Below are 17,347 nucleotides of genomic sequence, written 5' to 3' on the forward strand. Positions count from 1 at the left end.
GTCTCACAGTGACGGATATTGCGATCAGCTGCGATCAGTAGCCAATTTTGTTAAAAAAAACTGCGAATTTCGCCGAAAGGTGACTAGTTTGCATGCCTGAGATCAGACCGTTACGCTCCAGTTCTAACAAGCGGTAAACCTTTCAGAAACAAATAATATCATGAAACGACAATACGATTTAAACGCTCTTGTAAAACTTTACTCACACAAATCACACCTTAGTCGTGAAACCTTTCAGAGAACAGTTTATTCCAAACACAAAGCAGGTCGTTACAGAACCAAAGGAAACAGAAACTCTGGCCTCTTTACATCAGAACAGTGTCCGGGCCAGGTTAAAGGTCAGTGGTTAAAGGTCAGAGGTTAAAGTTGTCGCTGTGGGGGGGCTTGGAGGGCCAGACCCCGTAGCCGTTCTTGTTCAGGTGGACCTTCATGATGTTCTTGGCTTCCTGGTACTGCTTGGCTGTCATCTGCAAGACGACCACACAGAACCACACGACCACACAGAACCACAGGACCACACGACCACACAGGACCACACGGTCACACAGAACCACACAGGACCACACGACCACACAGAACCACACGACCACACAGGACCACACGACCACACAGAACCACACGACCACACAGAACCACACAGAACCACACGACCACACGACCACACAGGACCACACGGTCACACAGAACCACACGACCACACAGAACCACACGACCACACAGAACCACACGACCACACAGAACCACACGACCACACAGAACCACACGACCACACAGGACCACACGACCACACAGAACCACACGACCACAGGACCACACAGGACCACACGGTCACACAGAACCACACGACCACACAGAACCACACGACCACACGACCACACAGGACCACACGGTCACACAGAACCACACAGGACCACACGACCACACGACCACACAGGACCACACAGAACCACACGACCACACAGGACCACACGACCACACAGAACCACACGACCACACAGAACCACACGGTCACACAGAACCACACGACCACACAGAACCACACGACCACACGGTCACACAGAACCACACGACCACACGGTCACACAGAACCACACGACCACACAGAACCACACGACCACACAGGACCACACGACCACACAGAACCACACGACCACACAGGACCACACGACCACACGACCACACAGGACCACACGACCACACAGAACCACACGACCACACAGAACCACACGACCACACAGAACCACAGGACCACACGACCACACAGGACCACACGACCACACAGGACCACACGACCACACAGGACCACACGACCACACGACCACACAGAACCACACGACCACACAGGACCACACAGAACCACACGACCACACAGGACCACACGACCACACAGGACCACACGACCACACGACCACACAGGACCACACGACCACACAGAACCACACGACCACACAGGACCACACAGAACCACACGACCACACCCACACATCGTAGACAGAACATCACAATGCATCATGGGAGTTATATCGGGCGATACACCGCCATTTTGTGATGCCTAGAGAGTTGTAGGCCGTGTCCCAATTCAGGGGTTGCATCCTTCGAAGGATGCGTCCTTCGAAGGATGCAGCCTTCGTAGACCGCGAAGGCTGCATCGAAGGCCGAACGAGCGTTGTGGAATGGGACGGTCTAGCCTACGGAGCATTTCCGGATTGCGCAACCAGCCGTTAACGTCCTTTACCTTGCGTGACCACGCGCCGCTCCTGTCTCCTAGCAACCCTGACAGCTGCGGTTCAAACCGGACAGTGGAGGAGATATATGGAGCCAGAAATTATCATTTTATTGGTTATGTTTTATCTTTTATTGGAGGAGTGGGAGAAGATTCACCGCCGGAGCCGGCGGGTGAAGAGGAAGAGAGGACGTTGGCTTAACGTTAATTAGTTTAACGTTATATGTCTAGCTATGTAATTGAACTTTGACAATAAAGTTACATATTTAAAATGGTCCCAACCTTACTTTTATATAAAAAAAATGTTTTACGTAGTTTTGTCATTAAATATGTATTCGCTGCAGCTGCTGCTTCCGCTCTCTCCGCGCCATTTCTGAAAAAATATCCAACGCGCAATGAATGTTGGGATACGTTGGGCCGTGAAGGATGCATCCGATGCGTCCTTCAAATCCGGGAAACGAAGGCTGCATATCTCGGCCGCATTCGAAGGACCCTTCGAAATGGGACAGCACTTGACGCGCCGCTGTGACGTATGCGGTCTTCAAATGCGTCCTTCGAAGGATGCAACCCCTGAATTGGGACACGGCCCGTAGTCCAGTGAAATCGTAAAGTGACGCAACCGTACTGTAACACGGGCTGACCAAATGTGTGGGTTAACGATGACCTCGTTAACCCATGGCCTCGTTAACCCATGACCTCCTTAGTCAGTTGCATCGTTAGTGACGATATTTGTAACCAAAACCTACATACGACGGCATTAGCACACTGCAGCGCTAAACACGTGCTAACGACACGTCGTGACATCATGCATGCTTACGTTTGTGTGTGACTTGGAAGCTGTGTGTGTAGAGGAGCTTCAGTGTGTGTGTGTGTGTGTGTGTGTGTGTGTGTGTGTGTGTGTGTGTGTGTGTGTGTAGAGGAGCTTCAGTGTGTGTGTGTGTGTGTAGAGGAGCTTCAGTGTGTGTGTGTATCTGGTTGTGTGTGTGTGTGTGTGTGTGTGTGTGTGTGTGTGTGTGTGTGTGTGTGTGTGTGTGTGTGTGTGTGTGTGTGTGTGTGTGTGTGTGACCTTGGCCTCCCTGTAGGACACGGTGCTCATCAGCTCCCTCCTCTCCGCCTCCGCAGCCACCAGGTTGAATCGGCTCAACATGGCCGCCTTGCAGAGCCGGCTGGCCATCCCCGGGCCGCTCTTAAAGGGAGAGCTACACACACACACACACACACAGGGCTCCATGTGAGAGAGCGCTACGGCCTCCATCCTGCTCCTTAATGACTTTCATTCTCTCTCTACCCTCAGTGCTGTTGGGCATGGCGATAGATTTTGAGAGAGAGAGAGAGAGAGAGAGAGAGAGAGAGAGAGAGAGAGAGAGAGAGAGAGAGAGAGAGAGAGAGAGAGAGAGAGAGAGAGAGAGAGAGAGAGAGAATGGGGGGGAGGGGGGAGAGAAGGTAGTTCAGCCTACTCCTCGACGGTCATGCCCTCCAGCCCGTCCACCACCTCCAGGGCGCTGTCCCCCTGGCTCCAGTTCAGGCTGAGGTTCCGCTGGGTGGCGGTCGACACGGTGCCCCTGCGGGCGGGGCCCCTGAAGGGCGGGGCCAGGCCGTAGTGCGGCCGCACCATGCAGTAGTGCAGCGGGAGGCCGTCCGTCACGCCCTCCGCCCGCTGGCTCACCGCCAGCGCCAGGCCGCGCGTGCTGCTGCAGCCCTCCTCACCTGGCGGCCGTTAACGAGGTCATGGGTTAACGAGCTCATGGCTTAACGAGGGCATCGTTTAAGGATGACCTTGTTAAGCCATGGCATCGTAAGATGTCATGCATGCATGCTAACATGTGTGTTTCCCCTACCCACGAGGATGCTGTCAGCGTAGAGTGTGTGTGTGTGTGTGTGTGCGTCCCTACCCACGAGGATGCTGTCAGCGGAGTGTGTGTGCGTGCGTGTGTGTGTGTGTCCCTACCCACGAGGATGCTGTCAGCGTAGAGCGGCTGCAGCAGGTGGCTGAGCAGCGCCCCCTGGTAGCCGAGGACCTGCCACTGGGTCAGCTTATCGCTGGATGACAGGCTGGACATCCTGCTGGAGGCCGGCTCCACGCTGGACAGGGAGAACACCTACACACACACCACAGTAGTACAACCAGTTATATTCATAACAGACTATCCTGAGAACAGGAAGTAGAGGATGACAACAGGAAGTACAGCACCTTGCCCTCGGCCACGAGGTGCAAGCTGAGCTGGTTGATGACCTCCCAGGCAGCGATGGACAGAGGGTTCAGACGCCTGGACACACACACACACACACACACACACACACACGTTAGGGCTATGGGCCTTATTTACCTAGCGGCAACAGCCGAGACACACAGAGAGACACACAGCTAGACAGACAGACAGACAGGTACAAATAGGCAGAGAAAGAGACACAAGATACAAGAGACAGACAGACCGACACAGAGAGACAGACAGACCGACACAGAGAGACAGGCAGACAGAGACTGACAGACAGACAGACAGCCAGAGAGAGAGCGAGAGAGAGAGTGACAGGCAGACAGACAGAGAGAGAGAGACAGGCAGACAGACAGAGAGAGAGAGAGAGAGAGAGAGACAGACAGACAGACAGACAGACAGACAGACAGACAGACAGACAGACAGACAGACAGACAGACAGACAGACAGACAGACAGACAGACAGACAGACAGACAGACAGACAAACAGGCCTCACAGGTTGGGGTTCATCTGGGCGGCGCCCTTGGGCAGCAGGCTGAGGTAGAGGTGCAGGCTGAGCTCGCTCCTCATGGCCAGCAGGGGGCTGCCGGCGCTCTGCTGGAACACAGACAGCTGCTGCAGCGATGTCTTCTTGCTGAAGAACATCAGCAGGTGGCGGTACAGAAACCTGGACACGGAGCAGCGGGGCGGATCAGCACCACCACCGCCACGGGCTCTTTATCCCTCCACATGTGACGATACACGTATGTGTACCGAACCGTCGCGGGTACAGGCACTTCTGGGTGGTTACAGAGGTGGACCGCAGTACGTAAATGTGGCGTAATGGAATATGTTAACGTGGCGAATGGAAAGGCTCGTTTTGCGGTGCGGAACTTAGAAACTTGAAGTCGGAGCTCCCCCGGGCCGTTTAGCCTTAGGCTCGGCTTGCACGTGCGCAGTAGCAGCCAGCTAGAGAGAGTAGCAGGAGGCAGGCCCAGGAAGGCGTGGCCGTAGCGCAGGACGCCCCGCCCCCCCCCCCACGAGCGCGACTGTGTGGATTCACGGCTAGCGAACAGAGAGCGAACTGCATGGCGAACGACAACAGGAAACCGGAGCTTGAAGATGCCCCGCTGTCATTCAAATCCCATGTGTGGGATAACTTTGGATTCCAGGTTAATTATGAAAACGGTGAAAGACAAATCGAGCGGACAAGTCGAAAGCTGTGTGCCGACATTGTTCAACAGCGATCGGCTATGTAGATGGCAACACATCGAACATAGCACACGCATTTGAAAAGGCACCATCCAGGTGTTACTAATGGGCTGTCACTTTTGGGAAAGGTCAAGTTCGAACGGTTATCGAATGTCAAGCAATGTGATAAAAAATCGATTAATCACCCAGCTCTAACCGCAGTACCTGGTTGGCGGTCTCCCTGGTTGGGGTTCAGTACCTGGTTGGGGGTCTCCCTGGTTGGGGTTCAGTACCTGGTTGGGGGTCTATATGGGAGGTATATGCGTGTCTATGTTGAGAGAAGCGGGTATTTGTTGCAGCCTGTGTCTCTCCACCAATGCAGCGTGTTGCTGTCAGCAGGGATGACTTGGGGTCACAATTTACCGCTCAGGCTGGCTGCTCCGTGAGTTATCCATTTTCGAATCAGGATATATTATTTGCTTGATTAGCATGCCCGCGAATGGATGAGATGGCAAACAATAAAATAAAAAGTAAAAACCAAACGGTCTAATCATAGACTAAAATGTGCTACACAACATGGCACTTTAAAAACTGGTTTGATTATATATATTAGAATACGGATATGTTACGTCATATTCGAATATCGAATAAAAAGTGACAGCCCTTACTATCACAGTTGCTGTGAAAAAAAACGAGCTGTGAAAACCCAGCTCACTACACTATTTCAACAACCCCTGTCTGGGAATTCAGAACGGGCAAAACGGGTCTATTGTTTTCATTGCTGCTGATCTATGGCCATTCTCCGTTGCTGATAAACAAACAAGCAGTTTTTTCATTTTTTCCCCTTAACTATGAACCGTACCGTCCTGTACCGTGCCGTGACTTCAAAACCGAGGTACGTACCGAACCGTGACTTTTGTGTACTGTTACACCCCTAATGGTTACATACACTTAAATGTGGCATCCAATGAGTTAGACTGGACTCTACTGGACTTGAGTGGTGCAGTAAGTAGTGGAATTGACTCTACTGGACTGGAGTGCTGGGGGTAGTGGACTGGACTCTACTGGACTGGAGTGGAGTCGAGTGCTGGTAGTAATGGAATGAACTCTACTGGACTGGACTCTACTGGACTGGAGTGGAGTGGAGTGCTGGTAGTAATGGAATGGACTCTACTGGACTGGACTCTACTGGACTAAGGTTGAGTGGAGTGCTGGGGGTATTGGACTGTGTGGTTCCGACCTCATCAGTGACCTCCTGGCCACCACCACGGCGTGGGAGTCGTGCAGAACGCGCCCATTGGCTGTTGAGCACCGGTTGGTGTTGATGCTGCCCGTTCCCAAGGCAACCACCTCGCACCCGGCCGCTGGACCAGAGGGAGGGAGGGAGGGAGGGAAGAGAGAACAGTGTCATCGGACAACAGCCATGCTTACAGGTCAAAGGTCACGACCTGGATAGATCTGTTCCCCTAACGTACAAACGGAGGCTGAGCAAACAAACAATGAAAACTGGCAATTTACTAAAATAATTAAACGGTGTGCGAAATACCAAAAAAAAAGTGTTGCAAAACTAGTTGCAAAACGATTGTTACTTCATGACTTCCTTTCTGCCAACAGAACCAGAAGAACCAGAGAAAGTGAACCGCTTGTTCATGATGGATCATCTGCAGTACTAAAAAACGTCATTGTCTATCTCAGGTTACCTGAGGCTAAAACGTGTCATTTTTAAAGCTGCAGCGTTCTGCATCGCTAGCTGTGATCAACGACCAGAACCATGACCCAACGAATTAAAACCAAGCAAAACTACGACTCATTCATCTTCTGTGGATGGATTGCTCGCTCTCCTGATCGGTGGCTCGGCGCTCTACTCACGGCTCTGGAGCAGGAAGGCGGCGACTGTAGAACCGCAGGCCCAGAGCTCTGGCTGGTTCTGCAGCAGGTCGCTGAGCAGCTGGTCCACCGCCTGGGACATCCTCTCGCTCTGAGCGCTGTGGCCTGGAGGCACCGGGACACAGCAGCCGACACACACCATGTAGGACACGAGGACAGGGTTAATGTGGAGGAACGAGCTCCCTGCCGACGTCAGGACTGCAGAGTCGCTCACCAGCATCCACTAAAGACTCACTGGTTCACCTGGACTCTGCATAGCCTTCCCCCTTGGGGAGGAAGAGTGGGTGAGGGAGAGTGGGGGAGGGCGAGTGGATGAGGTAGAGTGGGTGAGGGAGCGTGGAGGAGGGAGGGTGGGGGAGGGAGAGGCCCGAGCCAGGGTCTGGTACCTGGAAGAGGTCTGGAGGGCGGGGGGCCCGGCTGAGGTCTGCGGGTCGGGACCTCGCCGTACACTGGCTGCTGCAGGACCGGCAGAAGATGAGGCCCTTTACACCGTAACAGGAAACGAGGTCACATTAGACAGCCAATCACAGGGTCCAATCATTTAAAGAAGGGCGAAATTTACCCATTTGTGACATCACAAGTGGGAGTGTCCACCCACCAGATGTACGATGGAGATCAAATAATTCAAATTACAACCAATAGTAAAATACAGGCCCTGTCAATATAATACGTATACACATCAAGTGTGTGAGTGAGTGAGTGAGTAAATGAGTTAATGAGCAAGCAAGAGAGTGAGAGATTAAGAGACTGAAAGAGAGATCCTCAATGACGTGCGTATTGGTAACATGTGAATGCGTGGTCAAAGGTCACCCTCGATGGGGGGCCCGGCGGCGGGGCTGAGGTCCGCCTCCAGCCGGGGAATCAGGTCCCTGAGGGCCAGATCGGCGGCCCTCCTCCGCGCCTCCTTCTTGGTGATGCCCATACCCGTCTTGTAGGTGACCCCGTCCAACAGCACGCAGAACGCAAAGTAGAAGCCCGGGGTGTTGCCTGGAGACGGAGACAAATCCGCGTCAGCACTGGGGGGACTCTTTTTTATTTTAAGAATAACAATTATTAACAAAAGGAAAATAAATAACACATCTCCCACTCTGCTGCGTGCCTCAGTTTAAGATGTTGGAATACATGTGTTGTGTTGCTGCTTTTGGTTGCCACAGACTTTAGGCAAACTCTACACACTCACTATATTCAGCGCATGCTGCCATGTTCATATTTAACTTTTTCTGAAGAGGAGGGCGTTACTATGAACTACAGGAACTCAGAGAAGGGAAAGTGGTGGCGCTACCGTAAATACCCGTTTAAAATCACTGCAAAAAAAACAGTTATAAAAAAACAAAGTTCAATATTTGTTGATTTGTTTTTTTTCCGATTTTCATTTTAAAAAATCATCATAAATCATAAATTTGAATTATGATTAAAAATCGATTAATCACCCAGCTCTAACCGCAGTACCTGGTGGTGGTCTCCCTGGTTGGGGTTCAGTACCTGGTGGTGGTCTCCCTGGTTGGGGTTCAGTACCTGGTTGGGGGTCTCCCTGGTTGGGGTTCAGTACCTGGTTGGGGGTCTCCCTGGTTGGGGTTCAGTACCTGGGGTGGAGGTCTCCTTCAGCTCCAGGGGGTGCTGCAGCAGCGAGGCCAGCTCGTACAGGGTGCTGATGGGGTGGCTGTCCCCGCTCTTGTACTTGGCGATCACTTCCTTGGGGGAGAGTAGAGGCCTGTTGGTGTAACCTGAGGGGGATTAGAAACACATCAATATTATGTAGCATGAATATTAATGCATTCATATAATTTAAATACACTATACCCATGTACTCAAACCGATAGCAAAAGCACACACCTATTGTGGTGCTACATGGCAACTTTATTTGATTTGATCCAATACGTAGTGTCTAAATCAGAGCTAATGCTAATCACTAGCCTTGCCTTGTTTGGGGGCACCGGGGGTCCCCGTCTGTCTGGGGGCACCGGGGGTCCCCGTCTGTCTGGGGGCACTGGGGGTCCCCGCCGGGCTGGGGCCATCGGGGAGACCGGGGAGGTTCCTCTGAAGGATCTGGGCGAACCGACCCCCCCTCACACCTCTGCTCGATTCAAACATTGTGTTCAGGTCTGGACTCTTTAAAGAGATGGAAAAGGGGGCATTTTTGTTTTTATTTCCACATATTACAGGCGCGTTCATGGTCCTGGTAATAACAAGATGCCTCGTCAGTGATGACGCTGACGCTTGGAATCGTTTGGAATCTAAGTTCTTCACAGCAGGGTTTTTTTTATCAGATAAAAACCAGTCAGAACTTGGTAGGATCAGTTTCAGGTTTTCAGGTTTTCAGTTTTTTCCTTGTAGCCTATCACCTACTATCCTTCTGCTTTTATTTATGAGAAGAACATTGTATTGCCACTGTATGGAAGGCTACACTTGCCGTTATCTAGAGCTGGTTTACCAGTACACAACGTTTAAAACTGAGCAAAGTCGATGCCAACAGACGCTTACAACGTCAAATCAATAGTGTTCATGCACGTCACTAGTGAACAATACGTCACCAACTGGGCTACTATCAAAATCTGGCCCCAGTTGCCGAACGGAAGTAGAATCATCAGAGCGTCATGAGGTGTCGTTCACGTCGCGAAAATGTTCTCTCCATAATCACCAGCGATGTGAACGCGCCATACATTACAACGCAAACGTGACGTCTTAATTTTTTTTTCCATAGGGAACGTGAAGTGACGTCACGCCGCGCGTCATCTTCTGAGGCAGAACAGAGTGGGATATTCCTGCAATAAAGGCGGCGGTTATGTGGATTCAACCTTTAAAAACTGCAAGTACTCGGAGAGAAAGTAGTATTTAAACTATAAAAGACACCGGCCCCGCTGTCTTTAAAGGGCCACCTCTAACCATTCCGGGCTTTGAGGCGACGCGGAGCCGGTGGGCCGCAGACCGGCCGACGCACGCGCAGTTCCCGTTGGTCCAGGTGCAGGTGCGCACTAGGTGAACCACGAACACCCTGGAGCTAGCGCTAAGCTAGTGTTAAGCTAGCCTTAACGGTACCGTTAACTTCGGTAGCTATCAACATGTGTCGCCGCGGGCGATACCACACACCCCCGCCCAACATGCGGCGACACCTTGTTCATAGCTACCGAAGTTACCGCTAATCTTAGCGATAGCCTAGCGTTAGCTCCGTGGTTCACCTGCGCGCGGACCAATTGGAACTGTGCGTGACCTGTCTGCGTCCCGCCGGCTCATCATCGCCTCATAGCGGTCTGAGCAGGCGCAGTGAGCAGGAAGCTAGACGGGCCTAGCGTTGGTCGCTAACAATCAGCGCTAATCGAATCCCGCACTGAGGAACGAAACGTTAGTACGTGCGACGGTTAAAGAGAGAATCAAGTCCAAAATGTCAAGTTTCATATATGACATGCACTGCGTTTTGACCGTTATACAATACATTGTTCCACGACGCGTCGTTTTCTATTTCACCCGACGAGATGAAATGCGGGTTTAAAATAAATACTGCGTTGGTTTGCGCTCCGGATAACGCACCCTGGGCGCAGCGCCCCCTACAGGCGGTTAACGGTGACCCCTGGGTGCAGCGCCCCCTACAGGCGGCAGTGCCCCCCCTTAAATTACGTTATTTTAATTATTTCCTTTTCATATGTATAGCTTATTTTAAAGTAAAGCATGTCCATACAGCAGACATGTTCTGTAAAAGTCTTTTCCTTGCCTCATATTTTACATCCTTTTGAGGAGTTCCGTTTTATTGAGTTACAGATTGGTGGCTCAGATCAGACGTAATTATGTGCACTATTACCCCAACCCACTCAAAAAACCGAGAAATTTCCGTTTCCTGTTCCTTTCCCCCATTTCACTTATAAAATATGAGCTAAATTATTATTAGGTAGGCCTATTATTAATCCATCTAAAACTGAATAATAAATAAACCAACAAATACTCGATATCGATAACATGAGTTACAACATGCAGATTTGAACTTCACTTCATTAATAGAAGTCACTTTATTAATAGAAGTGACTTGTATTGGGGCCACTTGTTCACCTCGGTTCTTCCACTTTCCCCCCTGAAGGCCACTAGATGAGCTGTTCTGAGAGACAGCGATGGAACGAAGCCCACGCAGCCCCGCGGCAGGCTGGTGTGGGCCCAGCGAGCCCTCACCCAGACGGGGAACCGAGAGAGGACACACAGTCTGTTCGCTGCCTCTATTGGTCGTCATCCTCTGAGAACCTGCTACCCGGGGCCCGAGGAAACAATGAGTCATCATGGATATGTACGTCGCTGTATTAACGCCTCGGAGTGGAAACTACAGCGTCGCGTTTGACGAGGATGTTCAGGGTGTGCTGTCGTTGTCTCTCTCTGACTTGAGTCGTGCAGAAATCGGAGGCTTGTTGGTTGCAATGCGATTTCCAGATCAAGTCGATCACTTCTCTCAGCAAGCATTTACCATGCCCCCTCCCCACCACCCACACATTGGTTTATCAGTGAGTGTATTACATAGTGTGTAGGCCTATTGTCTGTCGTTTTGTGTATAAGTGCACCCGTTTAGTGTGTAATGAACGGTGCTGCGTTGTCAGTGTGTGTAGTGTTGTGTATCACTGCAGTAGCTTATGTATTTCTACTGTCTTTGTGGATTTTTGCACCTAGTTGTGTGTGCGGTGTTTGTCACCACAGTGGGTTACTGATGGAAACTGAAACTCTCTGAAAAGTCAGGTTCACCAGACGAAAGTGTTGTATAAACACAACACAGTATGGCTTAAAAGCCCCACAAAAACCCCTTCAAGCCACACTGAAACTCTGTTGTTCAAAACAATCAATATTCAGCAGATCTGCTCAGAACAAAACTCATACAACATTTACCAGCGAGAGCAAAGGCATCTTGATACTATGGGGGCAAGATCCGACTGCATGTTTATGTAGAAGGTTTTAGGCGTTGATTTAAAAAGTCTTATGCACACAGGCTCTGAAGCAGCTTTCCATCACCTTTCCATCACCTTTCCATCACCTTTGACCTTTGATCGCACACACAACTCAACGCAACTGAAACATGTGTTAACCAAGGCCAATGTGCAGGTTTTTTTTTTTTTCTTTTCTGGCAGTTTTCTAGTTGGTAATAAACATTTAAACAATTATCCATTGTATTTGATGTTGTAGGGTATCACAAAAAAGAAATATAATAAGGAAAAGTAGGTGATATGTTAGCGGTTTGCTAACAGGTTAGCGATGATTCTTATTTCTCCCACAATGCATTGCATGACGTCACATGAGGTACTCCGCTTTGGGACGACAGCCGAAAACCCGCCTTGATATCTTTGAGAGAGACGAGTAGCAGCTAGTGAGAGAGTGACAGTGTCAGATTATATAAGTAAATATATAGATAGAGATAGCCTATATATATATATATATATATATATAGATAGATAGATAGATAGATAGATAGAATAACAACATAACATGACACACGTGTGGTTTGAGAACGTTTTAGACTCAATCAATATGAAGTCGAGGGGAGACGAAGCTCTGTTCGTTTGTATCTTTTATTTACGTGACCATATTTTTATTTTATGTAAACAAAAAAAAAAAAGGAATCAGTTCTCTTCTTTTTGGGAATCAGTTCTCGTCGTTCACCTTCGGGATTCTTTCGTTCTGACCGAATCGTTCGCGAATCGCCCATGCCTAATGAACATACTCGTGCCTGCTGGCTTGAAGGGGACCATGATCCTGCCTGAAATATAAGTATGCTACTGTGTTTCCCACAGACCAGGTAGCAATGTGTGTCGGATTTGTTGAGGGGGGGGGGGGGGGTTGCGAGTTGCGACGCAACTGCTTGCAACTCGCAACTCCTTGCGACAAGACGGGCTGAGACGTTCTAAAAACGGGGCAGTTCACACTGCTGCACCGGGCGGCGATTAGTCTTATTTTGGTTGAGAGTAGGCTAGAGTTGCTGTGTTTCGCCATTCTCCACTACTTCTGCATTGTAGTAATTCACTGGAGCTTAGTTTGTTTAGATCCCGCTAGTTGGATACATTGCATTCTTTCGTAGTGGCGACTTCTCGACTGCAAGGGAAGCTCGGCTTCACCTACAATTTCGAAAATTAAATGGTCAGATATATACTGTTGTGTTAACATTTCATTGATTAAAAATGCGTTAGAACACGTCCATCTCGAAGACGAGTCCGTTCAGAATCAGCTGCTTATCGCAGGTCGACTGACTCGATTTCCTTCTCATACACTTATGTGTTTAATTTGCGTGTGTTTAGACAGATGGGCGCGCACCAAGCATCACCCGCATTCATTCTATTAAATACTCACTCGCGGTAAAACAGTTTTCTCACGATCAAATACTCTTCAATCCTAAGTAATGGGCTTGTACACGATGTCTGGGTCAAGAACATATCTTCGCTGTATGGTGTTTGCAGATGCATTGATTTAAAAGTACAACTTACCGTTGTATCAGCTGTTCTTTCCCAAATAATTTAACCAATCATTTACTCTAAAACTAGATTTTGTTTTGGAAGCCTGGAATATACTTTGCTCGAATGTATTATTATTATTTTAACGCATGGCATAGCCTACTATACTTCATTCATGTTCATTCATGCAGCCCTATGGAAAAAAAATGTTTCCACAATCCACACGCGATTTCTATGCAGTTTCACACGTATGAATAATCTTTGACATCATAATATTTAACATGCAAGTGTAGTGGTGCCTGGTTGCTGCGGGGGAAGATCAGCTTTGCGCCGGGTGCAAACTAGCAACGACACATGCGTCGGTGTAGAAAGTCGATTGCGCCGGGCGCAAGATAGGGCCCTTCTGTTTGGCGCACATGGCTAATTTGCATACGCGCACAGGGCTGTCGGAATGGGAACTTGTCGTACTGGCAGCATTTCGGGGGCGCGATTACGGGCTGGCGGAGTTACATTTAAAAATCGCGTTCAAGTAAAAATAATAAGAAAAGCGGATTCAATTTGTGGCGCTCGTTGTTCAATCTGTGGCGCAGCGCCACACATTGGCCTATGTGTGGGAAACACTGATGCTATCTTTAGCACAAACGGATTCAGGCAGCATGCCTCAAATCCAGGATGCTCAGTTAGGCACGTTACATCTGCATCTTACATCGGGGTAAGCTCCTCGACCAGCGACCAAAACGCCCTCACCTCCCTACAACACAAGCTCTCCACCACAGTTTCCATGGAACTAAAGAAAACGTTGACTTTCACTCGATGCTATTCACTGACAGTAAAAAAAGAAGTTGTTATTGTATGCACTGCTGTTCATAGACTACTAGCTCCAGCGCTCCTTGCTGCGTTTCTAAATAGCTCACCAGGACACTTCACCAACTCTCCAGTCATTCTCCTCTGACCATGCAATTATTTTGACGGCCATCGGCTCTCGGTATTTCCTCATTCGCCCTCTCACGTCTAACCGGTTCGAAATATCATAAATGTTAACTGTGGGTCTTGCCACCTCTTCCCATTGAGCCTCTTCCTCATCCCAGTTAGACGGCATAGTGCTCTAGTAGCAGCTTCAAGGCTGAGGCTACCTTCCACCACGACTACCTCATGTGACGTCATCGCCGAGCGCGTAAAAAAATAACCGTTACTAACCAAAAACTACAAAAACTGGACTTTAACACCATTTTGGAGACATTTCTAACTTTATATACATATCTTGAGTGCTTTATGTACCCATTAATCGAAACTTCCGGTTAACCTGCAACATGGGCTTTAACACTGGTGTTACCTTAACACCTTATTTACAGAGATTAACAAAAACTGGCCTTGTCATTTACCTGGAGAAAATGCTGCTCTCAAACGTATTGAATCAAGCTATTAAATCTATTCTATCTATTATTACGGTATCTTATTTGGAAGGTTTGTTGTAGTTCTGTCGTCTGACAGCAGAGAGCAGTGTCACTTCAGCTTTTGAGCTACTACTCTTTCTACCCGAATCCACTGACGTCAGCCCCTAACGTCTTGCTCAAGGACCCTCCGCACCGTGTCTCTCTCTCTCTCTCTCTCTCTCTCTCTCTCTCTCTCTGCCTCTCCGTGCCCCGTTGACCTCGCTTTCCTCGGACCCGGCCCTCAGACTGACACGCAGTCTGCTGCTGGCCCTCAGAAGAGGACATTAAGCAGACAGAGAGCAGTCCGTCCTTCTGCAGCTGAGGAAACAACATCTCTCCCCGCCGTCTCACCAAACCGTCGAATTATGGCTTCCAGGGCAGCCAGGCTGTCTGCACGGCCCCCCCTCCTCCCCCCGTGATGGGGGAGACCAGAGCCTGCCAGCCCCTTGGCCAAGTCCCTCTCTCCAGAGGAATAACAGTGGCTCTTCTTCAGCCACTGGTCACTGGTGTTCAGCTGTGGCCCGCCATTGGCCGTCCACCTCCCAGATTCCATCTCCCCCATTCATTAGACTAAGTGGATGAGCCCCCTAATAGGGGCTCTCTTCCCCTCAATAATTGCCGTTGATTGGCGTAAATTAGACCCTCGTTGCCAGACGAGTGATTCTCGACGACGATAATCCGATTCCCGACTCAAACTAATAGGATTTTAACTCTGGCTCGGGCCTAATGTCCGTCTGCGAGGCGGGCGGCGGCCTGCGCCCGGGCAGCAGCGCCCTCTGGCTCCCGGGCCGGCCAGAGACGGACCCCTGGCCCAGGGTCCCGATGCACTGGAGAGGGGGGGCCCGGCCCCCGGCCCCTCAGGCCTGTCTACTGTGACTCATGACCCGGGTCCCAGAGAGGAGACACCAGCCATCCGTCAGGAGTCCCCCGTCCAGGGAGGGAGGGAGGTCGGGAGGGAGGAGGGGGAGGAGGAGGAGGAGGAGGAGAGGATGGAGATGGAGGAGGGGGAGGAGGAGGAGGGGATGGAGGAGTTGGAGGAGGAGCAGTAGGACGTGATGGAGGAGGAGGAGGGAGATGGTTATGATGGAGGAGGGCGAGCGTGATGGAGTTAGGAGGAGCTGTAGAGGTTCCAGTCGTGGAGAGGAACAGGGCTGGAGGCCTCTGAATACTGGAGCAGAGAGGAGACCGTTGTAACTCACTTATGGTTGGATGGGAGCATCCCAAGCTGTCGGACGCAGCGCTGGACGGCTGCTGGCGTGCTTATGACCTTGGAGGTAATGTGATGTCGGACCGACTGGTTCTGCACGCAGAGCAGGCATCACATCATAACTCTTCTGAGTTATGGGGCCGTTCTTCGTCTGTGAAATCACGATGAGCAGGTACCTTGTTGTCTCTGGTACAACATGGACACCGGTCTCCACAGGTGACCTGGCCCTCTGAGGGAGGGGAGGACTCTGACACCCCTGCTGTCACACAACGCTGAGAAACCACACCGCCAGTATGTAGTAATGATGGATCAATGTCTCCAGCTAATGATCAGTGACCCCTGTGTGATCCGGGGTGTAGCGTGCCGCTCACGCCACCGCCACCGCCACCGCTAGCCCCGCTTGCCGGCGACATCATAAGAACAGAGTGGATCGCGTTCTTCTTTTGTCCTTCATTTGATACGGTGACGCTCCGGCGTCTCCAAAAGCCGGCCTACTAATGAATCCCCACTCCATTACGGCTGAATCGGACAGATTGCTCTCCCGGAGAAATGAATTGAGTTTTTTGTATTTGTGAGATCATTCTCCCTCCATTAACTGCTCTTTATCCCGTCTCTTCATCACAACCAAATCAGGTTAGGCAGCCATGATTAGCTGGGGTGGCCTCCCATTCTAGAAGGTAATTGGGTTTGGCGGCTCAGCTGATAGTGCCATTAGGACCAATAAAGGCTGGGCTTGGCTCAGCCAGTGAAACAGATTCTTCACGAGCAGATGGCAGATGGAGAGAGGCCCTCTGATGCACTGGGGCCGAAAACAAAGTTTGTGTAACCAAAGTAGTTAAGGGCCATCTCCTCACCCCTACACACCCCCCTCCCCCAACACACCCCACCTCTCCTCCCCCACACCACACCAACCCTCCCCACTCCTACCCCCTGCAGGGAATGGGTTAACCTAGAGATTGTCAGCGCTTGCTTGGCACTTACTGTACTGACAGCCATATATTGTTGTTTCTCCTTCTGCTGACAAATGTACTTATTGTACTTATCGCAAATTCTTTATACATCTGTAGAGAATACGTTTTATAAATATATAATCAATCAGCTATATCAATGAATGAAAATCCTTTCATTCTTAAGTAAGATGTATCTGTGAGTCAGACCGTGTTTAAAGTAGAAAGTGTATTTTGTGTGAAGTCGTATATTTCCTGGACGTGTGATGACAGCAGGAACCGGTCCAGGAACCCTGTTCCTAAACCCAGGAAGAAGACACTTACTGAGCCTTCATCAGAACCCCGTCAGCAGATATTGT

The 17,347-nt window shown here is 50.2% G+C and overlaps 1 protein-coding gene across 1 annotated transcript; it reads right to left on the minus strand.

Moving 5' to 3' along the window:
• Positions 1 to 353: 353 nt before the first annotated feature.
• On the minus strand, positions 354 to 9,085 carry adad1 (adenosine deaminase domain containing 1 (testis-specific); the record flags this gene model as incomplete). The annotated part of the gene is made up of 12 exons (XM_084469159.1): positions 354 to 467; positions 2,790 to 2,922; positions 3,181 to 3,430; positions 3,672 to 3,822; positions 3,915 to 3,990; positions 4,434 to 4,604; positions 6,348 to 6,471; positions 6,977 to 7,099; positions 7,381 to 7,476; positions 7,805 to 7,981; positions 8,578 to 8,718; positions 8,914 to 9,085. 12 exons carry the CDS (start codon positions 9,083 to 9,085, stop codon positions 354 to 356), a joined length of 1,728 nt encoding a protein of 575 aa, XP_084325285.1.
• Positions 9,086 to 17,347: the final 8,262 nt, after the last annotated feature.

Source organism: Micromesistius poutassou (genome assembly GCF_964030765.1).
Source record: "Micromesistius poutassou genome assembly, chromosome: 6".
Taxonomy (NCBI): Eukaryota; Metazoa; Chordata; class Actinopteri; order Gadiformes; family Gadidae; genus Micromesistius; species Micromesistius poutassou.